This window comes from Rattus rattus, chromosome 5 (assembly GCF_011064425.1).
Source record: "Rattus rattus isolate New Zealand chromosome 5, Rrattus_CSIRO_v1, whole genome shotgun sequence".
In the NCBI taxonomy this organism is placed as follows: Eukaryota; Metazoa; Chordata; class Mammalia; order Rodentia; family Muridae; genus Rattus; species Rattus rattus.
In genome coordinates, this window is record NC_046158.1 from 30,951,683 (window position 1) to 30,972,720 (window position 21,038).

General features: G+C 37.6%; 2 protein-coding genes across 11 annotated transcripts in view; one reads left to right on the plus strand and one right to left on the minus strand.

Annotated features, from left to right (window-relative positions):
• Prpf40a (pre-mRNA processing factor 40 homolog A) overlaps positions 1 to 2,535 on the minus strand; it is a 55,209-nt gene extending 52,674 nt beyond the window's left edge. For 3 of the 8 annotated variants that reach the window (XM_032903297.1, XM_032903295.1, XM_032903294.1), the window contains exons 1-2: positions 2,407 to 2,535; positions 1,221 to 1,352 (exon numbers count right to left, since the gene is read on the minus strand). In XM_032903297.1, coding sequence (XP_032759188.1) covers positions 1,221 to 1,352; positions 2,407 to 2,490 — 216 coding nt within the window. In that variant the 5' untranslated portion in view covers positions 2,491 to 2,535. Of the gene's footprint in view, positions 1 to 1,220; positions 1,353 to 2,280 lie in introns of all 8 variants that reach the window. The other 5 variants (XM_032903293.1, XM_032903292.1, XM_032903291.1 and 2 more) reach the window with 3 other exon arrangements.
• A 514-nt stretch (positions 2,536 to 3,049) lies between these two features.
• Positions 3,050 to 21,038, plus strand: part of Arl6ip6 (ADP ribosylation factor like GTPase 6 interacting protein 6) — a 29,645-nt gene continuing 11,656 nt past the window's right edge. For 2 of the 3 annotated variants that reach the window (XM_032903299.1, XM_032903300.1), the window contains exons 1-3: positions 3,050 to 3,821; positions 4,998 to 5,051; positions 16,324 to 16,456. In XM_032903299.1, the coding sequence (XP_032759190.1) occupies positions 3,431 to 3,821; positions 4,998 to 5,051; positions 16,324 to 16,456 (578 nt within the window). In that variant the 5' untranslated portion in view covers positions 3,050 to 3,430. Of the gene's footprint in view, positions 3,822 to 4,997; positions 5,052 to 11,136; positions 11,259 to 16,323; positions 16,457 to 21,038 lie in introns of those variants that run through there. The other variant, XM_032903301.1, reaches the window with a different exon arrangement.

Sequence of the window (21,038 nt, forward strand, 5' to 3'; positions counted from 1 at the left end):
AGAATCTTTTATATAAAGAACTCCTGCAGGCAGAATCTTTTCAGTCTGGTGCCTTTGAATAAAACTTTTTATACAAAATTAAGGGCTATATTCCAAATATAAAAGAAAACCACTTAACATTGAACCATTCTACTCTTAGAAGTAAAATAAAAAGAAAAACACAACAAGCTCCTGTTTCCGCTGCAATTTCACCAATAACTTTAGCCTTCATTGCTTAAACCATTATCAAACTCCATAGTACTCATTAGCAAAAGAAAATATACAACTGACTTTCTAAAGTATCTGCTAACCAAAATATTTCATGACTTATCTAGATACTCAATTGGAATAACCCAGCCCACCCAAGAATCTATGTATTATAGCACCTAGCATAGGACACAACTGATCATGGAACTGAAGCTCTTGACTTTCTTGAACATTTCTCTAGAAATCCTACTACCAGTGTTACGGAGTCATCTTAAAACCTTTTAATCCAATCACTCCTACAAAACGTCCATTTACAATTTGTGCTAGAGATGCAAGGGGCAACGCACAAGTAGGAGTGTAGAAGCAATAATCATTTCAAAAATTAAGTAGAAAACGAGTATATAACTATTTGGCATGGTCCAGGGAAGAATTAGTAATAGAGTAGAAAATCCCCACACTCCCAACAAGAGGAAGATACTACAAGAATAAAATTCATTCTAAATGAAAACCCCAAGTAACTATTATTTTTCTGATGCTACGCTTTACACATTCACCATGACTATCTTCTGATATTTACTTCTAGACCATTAATAATTATAACGCCTGAAAGAAGTCACTAAGTTAAATAGATTAGATCTATACTGTCACTTTAGATTGTTTGCTTAATTCTCAAGACAGGGTTTCTCTGTCTTGGAATTCATTCTATAGACCCAGGCTAGTCTTGAATTCAGAGATCCACCTGCCACTGCCTCCCAAGTGCTGGGATCAAAGGCGAGCGCCACCACCGCCGGCTTAAAAGATTATTTTAAATCTTAATTTTGTTGAGGAAGTCAGTTAATTTTTTAAAATACAGTCTTACTCCATTCAAAATTTGGTTACAGACATGATCACCATAATGCTTGTCTTGTTTGAACACACTAAATGGATATAAACTAACCTTTAAACATCTGCAAGTACAACACTGACTCACACCTTAAAATCTTGAGACAATCAAACAAAAATAAGCAAGCCAAAGTAAAAAAACATCTTCTTACTTGTCCCATTGGAGGCCCTCCCATAGGAGGCATCATCTGTGGCATCATTCCGTGAGGTACAGGAGGCATGTTTGCTCGCTGACCCATCGGGTGCATGCCCATTGGTGCATAATGCATGCCAGGATGCCCCATCTGAAAAACAATGAAAAGTAAGAGGTAAGACACAGTCAATGTTTCTTTAAACTGTCATTTCAAAAACAACGACTAAAACCCATCAACTGAACTGAAAATCAACTAAGTCAATGTGATTAAACTACAGGATTAGCATCTAGTAACGTTAATCTTAAATATACTACAGTGGTTATTATGAGGAACCTCAAAACTTACAAAATATGGGAAAGTTAATCCCAATAGCAGATTAAAATCCCTCTCCGATGACTTAGCCAACTGTTAAATGACTGGCCAGACTTGGTGTCTATGTATTGAATTCTAACTTAAAATTATTACGGTGAACCCAACCTTGTCACCTTTATACATATACTCTGTTTATACTACTTAAAATTACATTAATTTGGACGAGGTCTGATCATAAAACAGAGTGGGTACCCAAGAGTACTTCGTTAAGGAACAAATGTCTTAATATAGTTAAAATATCAAAGACTGTCATTCTGTCCCAGACACTAAATGCAAATAACAAATTCATCCATTTTAGTGAGCTAAAAATATAATACTTCCATTGTTCCTGGCTTGAAACTAAGTATCCGCAGCCAATTCTCCCAACCAAATCCCCCAACCGGTGCAAATCACCACTACTCCGGAGGAAAATAAACTGCAGCAGCCTCTCCCTAGTATAAAACAAGCCTGGGGCTTGCAGACGTACAGTCCGCCCGGGGCCCAGCACTTCCCTTCCTAAGGCATCTACTTAGGCCAAGACCACTGGCAAGTCCAAGGTCCCACATATTTCTTTGTGCGTTCCCGCCCTCTATTTCTCTCCCTTGGGACGTAGCCCACCATCTGGAGCTCTCTTCCTGGTATACTCGTCTCCTTTTGGAGAAAGCTTCCTGTTTCTCTGACTCGGTTTTTCATTGTGCCGCTTTCCCCTACCCCGCCGATCCCTTACCGAGGGCCGTCTCCTCAGGAAGCCGTCAGCAGAAACCCAAGAACTGGAGCACAGGTTTGAGCCGGACAATCTCCGCTCCCCGTCCCCGGGACCCCGCGAGGGAGGTTGGCTCTCCATTTCACTCACCATGAGGCCTCCACGCTCGGCTCCAGTCCCCGGCCTCATCGTCGGGCTCAGACTGCTCCGTCGGCGGCCACTGCCGCTACACATACCAACAAGAAGCGATCTGAGTGGCTGGCGCCCGCTGGGGCCAAAGGGTAAAGGCTGCCCTGAGCTGCGGGGCGGGATCAGCGGGGCCAATAAACTGACAGGCTTCCCTACTGTCCAATCAGAGCGCGATACCGACACGCAGCTCTGCGGCGATTCGCCCCCAGCCTCACTCGGCGTCGCCTGCATGGAGAGGGGGGAGGGGGACGGAGGAAGTTTCTGCGTCGAGTGCTCTGCCGGGGAAACTCTACCAACTTCCCCCAGGAAAGGGGACACGGCGGGGACCCAGATTCCCGGGTTTGGGCCACCGCACCCCGCTGGGGGTGGGGCAGTGGCGTCGTGCCACCTTCGCCCCCCCCCCGCCCTAGTTACGTCCGCCCCACAAACCTGAGGCCACCAGGGGGGGGGGGGGGGCGGGGTAAGCGGCACCCGGCGTTAGCGGCCTAGTGCGCGCGCGCGCGCGGTTGGCGTGGGGAGGGGTCGTGCCCGGGGTTCGCCGGTGGGGGGGTTGGGGGAGTGCGGGGCTTCTGAGCTGCGCGCGCCCGGACCTGCGCGGGCGCGCGCCACGGTGAAGGATGGAGGCGCGTACTGTAGTTGGCGGGGAGTTGTAGAGGCGGAGATCACTCGCCCGAGGGAGGAAGCGATTGGCGGTTAGGAAGCCGCGGAGCTGAGCGGGAAGCTGCGGTTATAGGGCTTGGGAGGATGCGTGCCAATAGGACCGGAAAGGGCCGAATAAATTAAGCAGTGCGTCTCCGCGGGCCACGGGCGCGCGCTCACACGGCACATCCGCAAGCGGAGCCCCCAGGAAACCCGCTCGTGCACCCCCACCGCTCTGCGCTCGGTGGTTGGGTCCGCCGACGGACGTCGCTGATTGGCTGTTGTCGGGGAGGGGCGTGGCGGTGGAGGACGCTCGACCTTCGCGGGTCTCTCAGTCTTTCCCGCCATGTCGTTTGTGGAGAGTTGGAGGTCTGTAGGCCCGCGTAGGCGCCGTCAGGTTACCCCAGGCCCTGTCACTCGGTCTGTGTATTCCGACTACACTCAAGGGAATAGCTGGAGTGAGGACGGAGACGAGGGATGCGACCAAGTGGCCCGCGACTTGCGAGCAGAGTTCTCGGCCAGGGCGTTGTCGGAGTCCAAGAGGGCTTCGCTACTCCCACGGATCGGGGACGGGTCGCCGGTCCTGCCGGATAAGCGCAACGGCATCTTCCCGGCGACTGCGGCCAAGCGAACCCAGGCTCGGCGGTGGCCCATCCAAGCCCTTTCCATTCTTTGTTCGCTGCTGTTCGCCGTCCTCCTTGCATTCCTCCTCGCCATCGCCTACCTGATCGTTAAAGGTACTGAGGTCCAGGCCTTGAAAGGCTGTCCAGCATAAAGTCGAGCTAGTACATCACACGCCCCCATTCACACTTTCCTCCCAAAGCTTTCCCTCGAAACTGTTACCTACTTTGTCGTCCCCCCCCCCCTTTGTCTTCTCTCCTTAGATGGGCGACCCTGCTCCATAATGAGTGTAGAAAAGATCCACACTCTTAAATGCTGTAAAGGCATTGAATCCTTGAGTTGAAACATAATTACGGCTATTTAATCAGAGCCCCTTTTAAAAGGATCAAAAAAGTGTATGTAACAAAAAATAGGCTGTTTATGTTCTAAGGCTGATGTTTAGAGACGTGCTGTGCATACGCTTTTCTCTGAACCTAGATAAATTGAAGGACAAGGATTTCTCCCCCTCATCCCGGGTTTCTACTTTTATAGGCAAAATGGTTTTTCTATTTTTTCCTTGTAACCAAGTAGAGTTATTTCAGGACAGTCTGTTCTATATACTACTGTGTCTGAAATTGGCATATGTTGTCCAAGTAGGAATGCTCTGAAAGACGCTCTTCTCCTTCCCCATTCGGATTTGTTGTATGGTTTAGTATTTATTGAAGTGGAAAGAGATTTGAATTTAGTTAGTGTTGCTTTTGCCAGTTCTTGAGAAACTGAAACATGAAAGCAGTATCTTGTATTAAAAGGATTCAACACTCTGTGATTCTCCTGTTACCTTTACGAATTAAAATTTAATCTCTCATTTTGCGCCCCTCCCCCCCACCCCCTAATGGGCTGCAGGTGGCCCTTGAACAGTTTTTTTTCTCTCACTTCAACCACGATAGATTTGTTGTGCATTTAGTTTATTTTTCTTTTGCAATAAAGTTATATGTCCATAAGTAGAAGTTCATTTCAGAGGACATTGGTATTTTGGAGAATTGAGTAAAGAACTGAATTCAAATTCTGTTATGCCCTTAAGTTTCTTTTGTACAAATTGTCTTCAACACACCTAGGAGACTATTCTCATGTTTATGGAAATCGGCTCTTGTAGAGGTAGTTGCTTGAAGGTAACTGAGCTGGTAAATCAGATATTTAACTTAGCTCTGACTTCAGGGTACTTTTGACAACTGAACAGTATCTTCGGTGACTGTGGATATTCATGTCAGGAAGGAACACTACTCTTCTACCTGAACCTCTCTTTGTGTTTACAGAATTGCATACAGAAAACTCGAAAAATGAAGATGTCGTAGATACGGGGCTGTTAGGTATGAACTGATAATTTTATTAATCCAGTCACTTATTTTTGTTTTTCCAAGTTATGTTTAATACTATATAGGCTTTGGGATAAATATTTTATATATACCATGTATAGCTGATTCAGTAGTGTTTTTTATTTATATGTTTGTGGTAAATGTTACTATATTTCCTTTATAGATATACATTTAGATATTTTTCATAATTTTTGTAATTTTAAATTGAGCCACTAATGCAATTGTATAGTATTCAGTATAACTGCATGACTTTGGTCCACTAAATTCTTAGTTTCTGATTATGTTTTGGAAAAAACTCCCTATACTGCTGCTTCAGGAATTTAGAACTAGAAACTTGCTCACAAATTTAGACAACATAAATAGTATCTGAAACAGACTTCAGAAGACTTCATTGTTCACATGTTTTAGTAAGCAGTTTGTCTTTAGATAAAAATTTTTAAATAAGAATTATTTCCCATTAGATCTAGGTGAATCAACTGCGTTCCTGTTGTCCAAAATGTCATACATTATGTAGTTTCTAGCTTCCTACTGAAGAGGGTTATTGATGTTATCTGTCCCTCTCATAGACAAATTGAAAGACTTTAGTACTTTACCTATTTGATATATTTTACTATTAAAATTCAGGAATGAGGAAAACAGCATTTTTGCAGCAGAAGTAACTGCCAAGACAAAACCGTGTATGAGCCTCTGATCTAGTGGAGAGTAAATTCAGTCACTATCACTTAATAGGTTTATCTCATTCAGATTCATGGGAATTAATTTTAAAGTAAGCATAGTTTGGCTTATAGGAAGTATATTTATTATATAGCATTTGAATGGGTAATCTTTTCCAACAGAGAAGCATTCTTTAACAACTGTCTCAGGGTGAGTGTGTACTTCAATGACAGAAACTTTGCTTAGCGTACACGTGTTCCGATCTTCAGCACCACCCAGATAAACAAACAAGCGAACGCTTGTCTCAGAGAAGCACTGCAAAGGTTATTGAGTTATTGAGGCAGTTGTGGTAATACTTGTCCTTCTGTTTCTGAGTTTGAATTCTCATCTGTTTGGGAATAAATGCACAGCCGGCTTTACAAAGTATGATAAATTGATAGGAGACCTCTGAGTAAACTTTTCCTTAAGAAAGACAGATAAAAGGAGAGGCCAGTTCTATTAAGGGTCCCTGAAATCAATGATAAATTTATTAAGATACCAAGAAAAAATGATTCATAATCTTGCCACAAGAAAATGACTTAGGAATTACATCCTTATTCTCTTTACAATTGATACAAAAGTTTGAAATGAGGATATGAGGAAACAGCCTAAGTTTTGAATAAACATATTGAAATTATCAGCTAGGTTATAAGAAAAGTATTTTGTACTGTCTTAGTTAGGGTTTCTATTGTTGTGAAGAGACACCATGATCATGACAACTTTTTTATAGGAAAACATTGAATTGGGATCAGGCTTACAGTTCAAAGGTTTAGTCCATTATCATCAGGGTGGGAAGAATGGCAGCACACAGGAAAATATGGTGCTGGAAAGGTAACTAAGAGTGCTACATCTGGATCAGGAGGCAGCAGGAACAGAGTGAGGCACTGGGTCTGGCTATACAATCTGAGACCTCAAAACCCGCTCTCAGAAACATATCTCCTCCAAAAAGGCCACACCTCCAATAGTGCCACTCCCTGTGAGCCCATGGTGGGGGGGGGCATTTTCTTTCAAAACACCACATATACCCTTGTTGTGTGAGAATGATTTTATCATTTTATATTTACTAGACATTTTAGTTTATTACTTGTCTTTTGGCTTAACTATTGCTATTAGGTCTGTTATTTTGGTAGTAGGTTGATTTTTCTAGAAAAAATTACACAGTAAGTGCTCAACCATGAGGAGTTCTTTTTCTATAGACTTAAAAGTTTTGACCCCTGTAGATATTTTTAAATACTGATCTAGGGCTGGAATAGGTCTCAGTAAAGTAAGATGTAGCTGCAGGAACAACATTCCTCATTTGACGTGTGTACTTACTAATCTGGTGACTTGCTTGTACTTTTTTTTTTTTTTTTTTTTTTAGCTGCTTTTAAATTATGATTCAGGCCAAGGTTAGGTCCAAGCATATTTGCTTTTATGAATAGTTCTGATGCAGATACTCAAAGGACCATGGGTTGAAAACTACCTTTAAATAATCGAACTAGGTGCTGTGTGAACTAGGTGCTGTGTCTGTCCCCAACACACACACACACAAACTTTTCTTTCTTTCTTAACTCAACTTTTTTCAAAAATGTATTCAAGGGTGATTAAAGCTCCTGGGAAGTAAGGGCTGGAATGGTTCAGTGGTTGAAAAGCACTTGCTTGCTCTTGCATAGGACCTGGATTTGATTCCCAGCCCCCACATAGTGGCTCACAACCATCCTTAACTCAGTTCCAGGCTGCCCACCACGCATTTCCTGACCTCCAAGGGCACCAGGCATGCTCATGGTTCATAACGTGTGTTCACAAAAACAAATAGTAAAGTAAAATAAATCAGAAAGAATTCTGAAAGGTAAATTGTAACAGAGTAGTAAGTAAGCAGTGTAAGTCTAATACTTGTTAGGAAATCTTCTAAAGTTGCTAAGGTACTGCAGTGGGCTGCTGAGTCATCTTTGTTTCCATGAAAAAAATTTCTTCATGGGTAGTCTGTTTTTTGTTTCCAGTTTTGGTTTTTTGTGTTTGTTTTATTTTATTTTGTTCTGTTTTGGTTTTGTTTTTTAAAAAAGGTTTGTTATGAAGCAATAGAAGATCATTTGGGAGTTATTTTTGGATAGGGTTTCTCCATGTAGCCCTGGCCTTCCTGGAATGCTCTTTGTAGTCCAGGCTGACCTCAAATTCAGAGATCAGCCTGCCACTGTCTCCCAAGTGCTGAGATTAAAGGCGAACATTTGGGGGAGATAATTGATCTGATCGACTAGTATTAGACTAGTACAATTTTACTACAGAGGTCATCAGGCAAAGTGATTGATATTATCTGTGGATGATATTGATCATACTGTAGACTTTATAGATGTTGGGCTCTTTTAAAATTCTTGCAAATAATTCCATTTCCAGGGACGTTAATAAAATTACACATTTCACTCCTCTTTTAAAATTGTTTTGAGGCCAGATTGATTGTGCTAAACATACAATGTCGAATTACTTAATTTTGCCTCTTGGCTTTTGTATTTGTTGTAGTTTTCCAAGTTTGGTCACATTTGACAACTCAATGTTGCAGTATTCCCTGCAGTCTTTAATATTTCTGAGACTGTAGCATGATAACCTTTCATTTTAGGCAAACTTGGAAAATACTAAGAGAAGTACATGAAATTGCCTTTAGCAGAAAATACTTAATCTAAAATATGTAGAGCTATGTGTATCACAGTTCGTACCATATAAACATTATATTGTGAAATTTGATGGAAAGCTTTTAGTGACTTATGAAGCTTCTAGACTGGGTCTGACTTATGTTCCTTAGACTCAGCTACTTGGGAAGATGAAAATGATAGTTTGCTTGAGCTTACACTCTCTGGACCAGCCTGCATAACATAGGAAGACTCCTAGTTCAGAAGAAAACAAATCAACTGACCGATGTATATGCATACATACTCACTAATAAACACAGCTTCTAAACATGATTGTGCATGTGCCTATCTCTCATTAACATATCTTTCTTAAATTCTTTATGTGGTAAAGACCTGATTTCATTTATTTTTCAATAACAAGTTATTCTTGTTTTTGAGCTGCTCAAATAATTTGTGTACCTGACAGGTTTCTAGGACTTCACCCATGTTGAGGGAAGAAATAATTGACAAATACTGAGTTCAATCTTAAGTGAAATCATTGAAAATTTAAACTTTCTTTTTCAGAGGACTAATGATGTTCCTACCATCATGACTTTATCCTATCAAATTTTAGAAATATGATTAAAAGTTTCATAGAGAAGTTCTGGAACTAACCCATAGTGAAGTAGATGTTAAGAAAAGCTAATTCTTCTTTAAGTTCAAAAATTATAAACTGGGAAGTTGGCTTAAGGTATGATTTTTCTAATTAAACCCACAAACTATTAAGGAAAAACACATTTATTTGTACTTGTGCTGGGTAACGCAAATATTTCACCTAAGTGTCCACTAATAATGCTACCCTCTGTTGTAGTACCACCTTTTAAAGATTGTATGACCTCATTAAAAAATAACTAGAAAGAGAAAACAAAAGTCAGCAGACTGGAAGGATGTAACAAAAATGACAGTTTATCGGGGTTTTGCTTATAGATTGTTTAATATTTGTATCAAATGTAACAGGAATGTCAGAAAGAACAATCCTTTCAAAAGAGCAAACTTCAGCCAGGCTTGGTAATGCTGATTGGGAGGCAGAGACAGGAGAATCAGAAGTTCAAGGTTTTCCTTAGCTATATAACAGTATGAAGGCCAACTTGATCTCTAAGACCCTTTCTTAAAATGTAGTTTTAAGAGGAAGAAAAGCACAATTTTAAATAGACTTAAATTAATATGTTCCACTGTATACATTTTTCAAAAGTTTAACATACCGAGTATGCCAAAAATGTTAATACCTTTAACATTTTATGTCCATCAATATGTTAGTTCAAAAAATGCATGAAGCTGTTTGCTCTGGTGTATTGAAAAAGCAGGTGGAGAGAATATAGAGTCAGCAGAGTTGGTCATTAGTAAGTTGTTTAAAGTTGAGTGATACATATGAATTCATCATACTTCTCTCTCAACTTTTTAATGCAAAAAGTTTATAGAAATACAATTCTAAATATTTATCTATAAAGTAACTGAACCTTCAAACTAATTTATTTTGAAAGATGCACTAACAAATGAAATTGAGTACAAAATCTACACTCTCCTTGTCTTTGCATTGGTAGTAAACAGAGTCCAGTAAGTTTCAGTTCATGGAAAAGATGAAGCTTCTTCATTGTATCAGCTAATAAATTGAGTTCAAGAGACGATAGCTGTATGTACTTAGGTCAAGATCTGTACTTTTGAAAGCAGTTCACACTGAAAATCTGTAACATCTGTGTAATGTGCTGAGTCCCCAATGTGATTTGCAACATTTTTTTTTTTTTTTGTAATAGTGAAAAGACTAAAAACTATGTCATGAGACTGTGTACTGATAAGAAAAGCCTACATAGACTACTGCTCTGTGAAAGCAATAAAATAAGAATCTTATTTCTGGATGATACACAGATAAGATCACTTCACCTGAGTTCTTTGTATGTTTTATTCCCAGTACCTGCCAGCTTTTAGGAAGGTGCAGCAGACTCTGAGTTAACTAGCATAACTAGCATATGGGGATGGCATAAATCACAGGGGAAAGAAGACTTCATTTTGATGTGCCTTCAGTTTTTAATCTCAATTAAATACTAAGTTACATCAATTTATAAATAGTATTAAAATGTTGCTATCATGACAAAATTGTTAGAGTTAACTTCTGTTTTTTTATTTATTTATAGATGAGATTTGTAAAGTTTTAGAATCATAGGCACCATTAGACTACAGTTTCAGTGCAGCCTTAGCCTTGTTACTGTGACATAACTTCTCAGTCATGCAGCTTTTGATTATTTCAGGTTGAATATAAAAATAATTAAAATGTCCATGATGAGATAGCACTGAGATTGTACAGTAGTAATTAGTATGGACAATCTCAAGAATACTTTTTGTGTGTTTGAATAACAGCCCTATTACTTTTTGACTAAATTCAGTTATATAAATAGTAGCCAGAGAAAAAGGAGATGGCTGCTTGCAAGAATAGTTGTAGTAAATGTGACAGGTGTGCTCTGAAAACTCTGAGATTTTAAGTGGCCAGGTACTGAGTTGTAAATGTTATTTCCTTCTTTACCTTTTTTGGTATCTAGAAGTTTTATCATTTCATCACAGTTTGTAATCTTGATTTTTTTTTCTTGATTAGTTATTTTAGAGACTATAAAAATTATACTAATCTTGGAGTAAACTTTTATTATGCTTACCTCTTTTTGGAGATACTTAAGCAACAAATAACACTTACTTGCCATTGTAAACATTATTAAATTGTAGTTGACAACATTTTGTAATTTTTGCCGTGTTCTTACTAGGTAACATGAAGGTTGATTCTCAGCCTTTATGGTTGCTGATCCCAGACTGGGCTAAGATTCTAGAGCCTGGGAACTGTGCCTGAGTTTTGAAATTGAGGTGCATTCTCGCGACATTTGCTGCAGTGAGTTACTGTTGAACTATCTTGCATCTGTTTCATCTGCTATTTCTGTACCCCATACAGAGGTATCTACAGAACGATCTTTGGGCCATCACCAAGGTGTGCAAGACTACATTCCTGTCTAGGGTATTACTTCTTCTGGATGGCCATGTAAAGAAGCCCAATGGCACTCTTCCTTTCTATCACAGGTTCTGGGCAAACACAACAACACATGTTTATTCCTAGTAGGAATATTGTTCTCTTGTTTTCCATCTAAGTACTTCATCTGTATCCCAAACAGACCATTAGTTTTTCTCTTCTAGAAGCTTTATGTTCACCTTTCTATCCCTGATTAAATTTGTATACTAGCTTTGTAATTTTATGAGATAAAATCGGAGAGAAGGTATTTCCTCTTCTGCTTAGCCTCATACTTCTTGTGGGTAACAAAAAGGGAGGGTGGTGGAGGAAAAGGGGAACTATCAAGACAAACATGTAGGTCAGTCTTTCAAAGCATTTCTACATATTCTTATTGTTTAATTACTTTGCTTTTTACATGTCTATATTGTTGTCCCTGCTACTAAGCCCCACAAGATTTACAAACAATCCAATGCATATATTTCTTACCTGTTTTGACCTGCTCTGATTCTGACTTGGGCTGGTTTACTCCTTCTTAGGCAACCTGGTGGTTCCCCTGCTCCTGGGAGGTCACCATATTGATACCAAATTAGTGTGGACATCTGATCCAACATAGTGCACTACAGCCCAGAACTCCTGGACTCAAGCGATCCTCCTATTGCAGCCTCTCTAGTAGCTGGAACTATAGGCACACACAGCCTCACCCAGCTCTTACAGCATTTTTGGGTAGCCAGGAAATTGCTAATTCTTCTCATTATTTGCTGGTTTGTCTTTTCTTCTGGGACTCAAAAACATCTCATGTGAACTTTTTAGTAAGAGTATATCTTGCTTATTAAGAAGCAGTCAGAATATGATACATACATTATAGTACAACTTTCCTGACCTTCTTCTGTTTAAAAAGGACTGTCTTACTAGAGAAATTGTTTTGGAACCTGCTTTTACTTTTACATCTTTGAGGTAGGGTTTCATATAGCTCAGGCTGGCCCTGAATCCCCAGTATATGGGAGAATGAGCCTGAACTTCTGGTCCTTCTGCTTTAACCTCCCTAATGCTAGGTAGGATTACTGGTATCCCCATCACTGTGGAAGGGCCCAGTACTTTGTACATGCTGCACAGGCAGTCTTCCAACGAAACCACATTCCCAGCTATGTTTCTTTAATTTTTAAATAGATTATTAAATAATCACATGGGCCAGCTGTGGTAGTGCATCCCTAGCACTAGGGAAACAGAGACAGGTGGATGTCTGAGTTCAGAGCCAGCCTGGTCTACATAATGAGTTCAGGATAGCCAGAGCTACATGGTGAGACCCTGTTCAACCCCTCCCCCCAATTTTAGATGTTTACATGGGTAAACATCTAAATACTTCTTAATAGGCTTCTTCTGTTCACCATTTCTTCTCCCTAAAGAGGAACAGTGTTAAATTCTCAAATCTTTACTGGGATTTTTTTTTCAGCATCTTTATTGAAATATTTTTTCCATTATAGCACATGTACATATGTATCTCTCTATTAGATAAAATTTTTAAGCAGGTTTTCTGTGTAGGTCAAGTGAAGACTGACTTCAGGTTCATGGTATTACTTTCTCAGTTTCCAAAGTTCTGAAGTTACCAGTCTATATCACCATGCCATTTTGTACCTTGTTCATTGATATATTTTAGAATTTATTGTGCATTGTGTGTAGTAAGAATTCAACCACATTTCCTTTTCTAGGTAGTAATGAAATGTTTTATGGTGTAAGGGAGTTACTAGTGATTAAATTCTATCTGTTATGCAAGGATCTTACATTGGGCTATATTCCTAGCCTACATTAACATAAATTGTTTTTTATAAGTTCTTGCTCTATTACAAACTTATCTTCCAAATGCTATATATTGCTCCTCTGGGTTCATGTGTTCACGCTAATTATTAAATACATTTAGGTCCTATAGCATTCAGTATCTAATAGCAATGTGCTATTGAGTATTATTTTTAATATATAAACCTTAGAATTTTTTCAAGAACTACAGCCTTGATCTGAATTCTCGTATTATCTCCTTAGAGACCTTAGGGAATACAAAATTTATTTTTAAAAAATTATCACAGTCTGTAGCTACTAATCTATATGCACTCCTATTTTTTTAACCAAAATTTCTGTGAAGACAAATGTGCTTTCTGTTTTGTCCCCATTATGTAACACTGTACCAATACAAAGTAGTTATTGAGTAGGTGTCATGAACTGAATTTATGAAAGACTTTTTAAGAACTTGAAGTTTAATAAAACTGGGAACTGGGGAAGTGACAGGAGTTAGTACGTGCTGTGTGCTGCTTGCGCAAAGGGTAAGGTTTGGTTCCCAAAACCCTGTGGCAGTTTGTAATTGTTTGTCCCAGTTCCAGATGATTTGAGAGCCTCTTCTGACTTGCAGGCACCAGGCACACATATGGTTTATGTAAATGTATTTATGTAAAACTTTCATAAACACGAAATTAAAAGTATTATAAGTTTTTAAGAAATAAAACTACTCCCACTAAGGAGAATTAGATTAACAGCAGTTCATTATCCCTTTAATATAATGAGTTGAGTAGTATCTAAAGCTCTTCAGATCAATTTATTCCTGTGTCCTGTTACTCTCTGCATCTTGTGCTTCAACTTGAGTTCACTGTAATACCATGATTTTGATTTGATTTCTGTGAGAAAAAAGTTCTAAATAGACCAACTTAAGTTCCCAAGATGTTGTTAAGTTGGAAGACAACTTTAGTTATATACTGAGCAAAGATATTTTCATAGGAAAACTATAAAGAGGAAATATTCTGAATTGGTTAATTTATCAAAAGTGCTTGTTTTGGAGTGAAAGAAAGCACTGGGAACAAAGCAGTAGCAAATGCCAGCCAGCTATGGCTCATGAAGTTAAATGAGAGCTGGAGAAGCCGTGCTAATGCTAAGAGTACATTGTTTTGACTGTTTTCTTTTTTTTTTTTTTTTTTTTTTTTTTTTGGTTGGGCTACATAAAAATTTTATTCTTAAAAGTTTTTATGTTTGGCCCATATCTTTTCTTTTTTTTTTTTTTTTTTTTTTTTTTTGTATTTTTTTTTTATTAACTTGAGTATTTCTTATGTACATTTGGCAAACATCCCTTCCCTCCCCCCCCTTCCTTATGGGTGTTCCTCCCCACCCTCCCCATTGCCGCCCTCCCCGACAGTCTAGTTCACTGGGGGTTCAGTCTTAGCAGGACCCAGGGCTTCTCCTTCCACTGGTGCTCTTACTAGGATATTCATTGCTACCTATGAGGTCAGAGTCCAGGGTCAGTCCATGTATAGTCTTTAGGTAGTGGCTTAGTCCCTGGAAGCTCTGGTTGCTTGGCATTGTTGTACATATGGGGTCTCCAGCCCCTTCAAGCTCTTCCAGTTCTTTCTCTGATTCCTTCAACGGGGGTCCCGTTCTCAGTTCAGTGGTTTGCTGCTGGCATTCGCCTCTGTATTTGCTGTATTCTGGCTGTGTCTCTCAGGTTCGATCTCACATCCGGCTCCTGTCGGTCTGCACTTCTTTGCTTCATCCATCTTGTCTAATTGGGTGGCTCTATATGTATGGGCCACATGTGGGGCAGGCTCTGAATGGGTGTTCCTTCAGTCTCTGTTTTAATCTTTTGCCTCTCTCTTCCCTGCCAAGGGTATTCTTGTTCCTTTAAAGAAGGGTGAAGCCTTCACATTTTGATCATCCGTCTTTGAGTTTCATTTGTTCTAGGCCACTAGGGTAATTCAAGCATTTGGGCTAATAGCCACTTATCAGTGAGTGTATACCAATGTATGTCTTTCTGTGATTGGGTTAGCTCCTCAGAATGATATTTTCAGTTCAACCATTTGCCTATTTAATTTTATAAAGTAAATTTGTTTTTGATAAGTAATATTCCATTGTGTAGATGTACCACATTTTCTGTATCCATTCCTCTGTTGAAGGGCATCTAGGTTCTTTCAGCTTCTGGCTATTATAAATAAGGCTACGATGAACATAGTGGAGACACGTGTCTTTTTTATATGTTGGGGCATCTTTTGGGTATATGCCCAAGAGAGGTATAGCTGGGTCCTCAGGCAGTTCAATGTCCAATTTTCTGAGAAACCTCCAGACTGATTTCCAGAATGGTTGTACCAGTCTGCAACCCCACCAACAATGGAGGGAGTTCCTCTTTCTCCAAGATCCTCGCCAGCATTTGCTGTCACCTGAGTTTTGATCTTAGCCATTCTCACTGGTGTGAGGTGAAATCTCAGGGTTGTTTTGATTTGCATTTCCTGATGACTAAAGATGTTGAACATTTCTTTAGGTGTTTTCTCAGCCATTGGCATTCCTCAGCTGTGAATTCTTTTGTTTAGCTCTGAACCCATTTTTTAATAGGGTTATTTGTCTCCCTGCGGTCTAACTTTTTGAGTTCTTTGTATATTTTGGATATAAGGCCTCTATCTGTTGTAGGATTGGTAAAGATCTTTTCCCAATCTATTGGTTGCCGTTTTGTCCTGACCACAGTGTCCTTTGCCTTACAGAAGCTTTGTAGTTTTGAGATCCCATTTGTCGATTCTTGATCTTAGAGCATAAGCCATTGGTGTTTTGTTCAGGAAATTTTTTCCAGTGCCCTAATGTGTTCCAGATGCTTCCCTAGTTTTTTTCTTCTATTAGTTTGAGTGTGTCTGGTTTGATGTGGAGGTCCTTGATCCACTTGGACTTAAGCTTTGTACAGGGTTTTGACTGTTTTCATTGTAGTTGAATGTCATAGAACCAAATTTCTTATATTTTTAGCTAGAATTTGTCTTCGTTTACACATATAATAACTTAAAATACTTAATGCTACAACCTATAACTGTGTTCTAGTAATTTGAACATTGCACGGGTTGAAAGGGTACTAAGCTCAAATCTCCTAGGAGATTTACATCTGGACCTGAATATCCTGGTTTAAATTATTTTAATAATTTTTCCCTCTCTTCCCATAAAGGATTCTGGTCTCTGCTGATAATATCTCTAACTGCTGGATTATCCTGTTGCAGCTTTTCTTGGACAGTGACTTACTTTGATTCTTTTGAACCAGGAATGTTTCCGCCTACTCCTCTTTCACCTGCTAGATTCAAGTAAGTGTTTCTAAGTTTATTTTGTTTGTTTGAGGGATGTGTGTGTGTGTGTGTTCGTGTGTGTGTGTCCCTGTGTCCATGTCCCTGTCCGTGTGTGTGTGTGTGTGTGTGTGTGTGCGCACGTGCATGTATGCACAATAATGTCAGTTCTTTAAAGACACTAAAGTTATGAGAACCAATAAACTGGGATATGTTGAAGCTCTAGATTTCAGTATATAAGACAGAACAACACAAGATTTCTTTTCAAATGTTTGGGCCTCACCTTTAGATAATTGGAGAATGATATTTTAAGTTCCCTATCTAGATAATTTTTTTTTTAAATATTGAAAATCATATATCAAAGAAGTGGGAAATTTTTGTTACTATTCTTTTTAGGTATAACAATTTACAAAGTCAAAGTTTGAAAAGTTTTAGTCATGCATGTAGTCAGATTCAACAACAATTTTATTCACAAATTAGACTTTTTTTCAGAATTTGACCCTTATGTTTTAATTGACGTGCATATTTGGTGCCCAGTGTAGAGATCCAGACTAGAGTAGATGTGTTTTGGTAGTGGAATTTCTTTGCATTGTATTTTCTGTTTTTCAAAGAATATCAGAAACTCAGTAGCTAATGGTCTAGTACTAGAGAGACTTCCGCTTTAAATAGTATTTGCAAAAGACTTCAGAGATCTCTAGTTTTATACAAATGGAATTGGGAGGGAGGGTAAAGATGTGAAAATTAATTCAGTAAAATTTACATGTATTATGACAGCTGTTACCCTACCACTTAAACAAAATATCTGTTTGAGGGCCTCTATAAAGATGAAGCCATAATAGTGATAATTATCAGTATTACTATAATACTGACATAATTTTTGGTATTACTTTAATTATTAGTTAAACTTCATGTATTTTCCTCCCTCAAAATATGTGCTTAAATATTTTGGTTTTACTTGAAACAAAATGTGAAAGTACATATTTTATAAAAAAAAATTATTTACCTAAATGCATGTTTTAAATGTTTCATTTATACTCGTGTGTCTGAAATGTGAATTGTATGCCTGTGGATCTGAGTTTAAAGTGAATAAATATTTAATTCACAAATATAGGAAGAGTTACATCTAATAGTGGAATACCATACTATATAGATTACTTGGATAGCATTCAGTCAGAAAGCTTATTTGGCTAAGACATAACAGAGTTCAAATTTATATTGTTTTGCTGCCCATTAACACCCAGTACCTTTAATAGAGTCTGTAAATCTTGCGTGATATATTTAATTTTCTATTATTTTTATTTGACATCTTCCCTGAATGCTAGTCCTTAAATTTCTAGATGTTAGTGTTCTAAAGATCAGGTAATTAATTGTATTAAGTTATAATAAATTAATTTTTTATTAAATTGTAAGTAGAAATAAAGAGCCTCTATTGTCAGATGTTTAGAAGTCATTAAAATAAGATAGTGTCACATCACATACTTTTTCTACTTGGTCATCTGGTCTTGAAGTTTTTAAACACTTACAAATATATTTTAGTATACTGTGTGTTAATTTTTACAAGAAAATATAAAATACCAAATTGTTTATTCAAGCCAAATCTAAGTATACACATAAACACTCAAAGTAATACAGTTTGAAATGCAGACATTGCCCTCTAGTGTTCTGAAAACAAACAATTACTTGATAAAGGGCTAAGAATATTTTCTATGTGTAGCCAGTAGAGTGAGTCCTTGCACAGGAAAATAGATTCTTGTGAAAATATTGAAATCTTTTGACTACTAACTTATAAATCAGATAGAAATATTATGTTTTAATAGAAATAACTTTATAATATGTTATCTTACTACCTAAAATAAGGTTAATATAAGCACGTTTCTTGATTGTTTAAAAATATTTCTGATTCTTTGTTAAGGTGACCTTGCAATGTAGCTCAGTTGCTGAAGTGCTTGCTTAGTGTGATGTGGCCCTGGGTTTCATACCTGGCACTGTACAGTGTTAGTTGTACATATGTGCAATCCTAGCTAGTTCAAGGCCATCTTTGGACTGCATAGCAAGTTTGAAGCCAGTCTGGGATATATGAGACCTTGTCTTGAAAAGAGAAAAATATGAGTGTGGAATGTGTGTATGTGTCCTTTAAGACAATGGAAATAATCAGGAAAATTACTGCCAACATTTTAATAAATGTTTTTCCATTCTTTATTTTCTTTATGATTATTTTAGAAATGGGAGTTGGGATCACCATGTGTATACTATTTTTCATGATACTTAATTCATGAATGTTAATTGGTTTTATTTAAATAGTGTTGGTAGTTTTTACAGAATAAGACATGGATTTTAATAAAAGAATTTCAAGGGAAGAAAATCAAAGCTATTATCTTTTTTTTTAACTTTTTACTTTATGAGTCACATTTTACTGAAACAAAATTCTCAGTGAAATATAAATGTAACATTTCTTGCTATTTAGTAAATACAAGGTGAAACATTTAATGAAATTAGCAATCTGAATGAATAACTAGTTTACATTGATACTAAAAATGAAACACTTTTTTGTTACTTAATTATATTTAACAGTTTTATTATGTTTTATTCAATTGTGTGTATGTATGTGCTGCTGTTGCCTCATGTACATATAACATAGCAGGTATGTCAAGGTCCAGAAGACAATTGAAGGAGTCACTTCTCGCCTTCCAGCATGTGGGTTCAATCTATCATTTAGAATTGAGTTCAGTTCTTCCAAGCTTAGTCATTAAAGTGAGATAGCTAAAGATCACTTACTTTGTTTACCTGGGGAACAATCTTGCCTTCTACCAATATATCTTTTTAATTTAGCTAAAAATACTCAGATGAATCATATTACACACAAATAATCTGAATGTGCGAGTTGCTTCAGTTCTTGAAACTTGTTTTCTATATGTTATAAAATGAAACACACTAATGATAACATTTCCAGGTGGCTTAATTTTATAAATTCATGGAACCATGTTCCTGTCAAAGTTTAAGTACCTTTTTGAAAATGTATCTTTATTTTTATTATACTTCTTATATGGAAAACTTTGTTATAGCTACTTGGAATTTGCATTGTTAAAGAACAAAGCAGAAGTTTGGGTTTGGGGAAGTATGTATAGCATTCCTTAGCTGTCATTAGGTTATAATTTACTGTAACAATCTTGTATAATTTACTATTTTTCCACAGTATCACATGATCATCTCCTGCTTACTTCCCTCATTCACCGGGTCTTAGGAGTAAGTTCCAAGCAAGCAAATAAAGTACACCTATAGCCATTACTTAATGTTGTTGCATCCATCTATATAAGGCACTGATCCACATAAAATTATTGCATACAAAGAGAACCCACATGTTAAGTTATCGTGAGGCTCATTCAAGGATAGGCCACTGGCAGAACCAGATATTTTATTTAAATCTTTGTGATTGGAGAAGTTAGGTAGAATATCTGCCTTGAAGTTGAATTCTTCTTAAAAGTACAACTTTTAAACTAGTACTTTAATACTAGAGATGTCTTAGGGATTCCAAATGAAGATCATAGAGGAGCCAAGTCTCTAAGCCACCTGGACATGTTATCATTAGTACATGTTATCATTAGTGCGTTCCATTTGATAACATGAAGAAAACAAGTAAGTCCCAAGAACTGAAGCAACTCACACATTCAGATTACTTGTGTGTAACATGATTCATCTGACTATTTCATTCGCTTCATTAACTCATTGACTTCTACATTATAAAATAAATTAATAGGAGGCGTTTTTCTGTTGACAACTAACGTTAAGCTTTTATAATATGGCAATTTTACCTCTGCAATGCTAAGTAAGAGTAATAACTTTGTTTTTACCATCTGTCCTCATATTCATTGTTTTTTCCAAATCAGTGACACTTTTTACTTTAAACCCCACATTACACATTACTTTTGTATGGGCACCATCTAGTGGTAAATGATATATCTGTGAGCTTGCAGTTACTCTATATGTGAAATATAAAACTATTTAATTACCAAAAATCCTACCTATAATAGAAATATTACTTGTAGACTAGTAATTTGTAGAAAATTGAAAAACTTGTTGCTAACTTGAAAAACAGTGTCCATTGTTTAGGTCATCAAATTTAACAGCTTATATTTTTTATACCCTTTGTAGAATTATAAAACCAAAATAACCTAGTCATTTCAAAGTAAGCCCTTCTGGTTTATTGGTTATACACTTTACATTTAATACTTGCATTTAAAGTTAATTTGTATAACCTAAGACATTACAAGGTGTCAAGTATGTCTACCTAGGTCTGGTGGACTTCCTTATTTAATTAGCTCAAGCTCAAAATATTGTGAAGGGAGTTACAAGTTATACTAAGAAATCTCTTTTAAACTTCCTCCAGTGCTGAGCATTGAGCCTTGGGCCTTTCACTTGCTTAGCAAGTATTTTGCAGTTGAGCTATATTCCTAGCCCTAAGGAAATATTTTCTGTCAGAAAGATAGATTATTATTTTATACTATGAATATATATCAAGACATTTCCAAGGAGAAAAAACAGATTTGTGCTTATAATTACAAGAATGGGAGGATTCTATTATGGAATTCAAGAGTACTAGAGATTA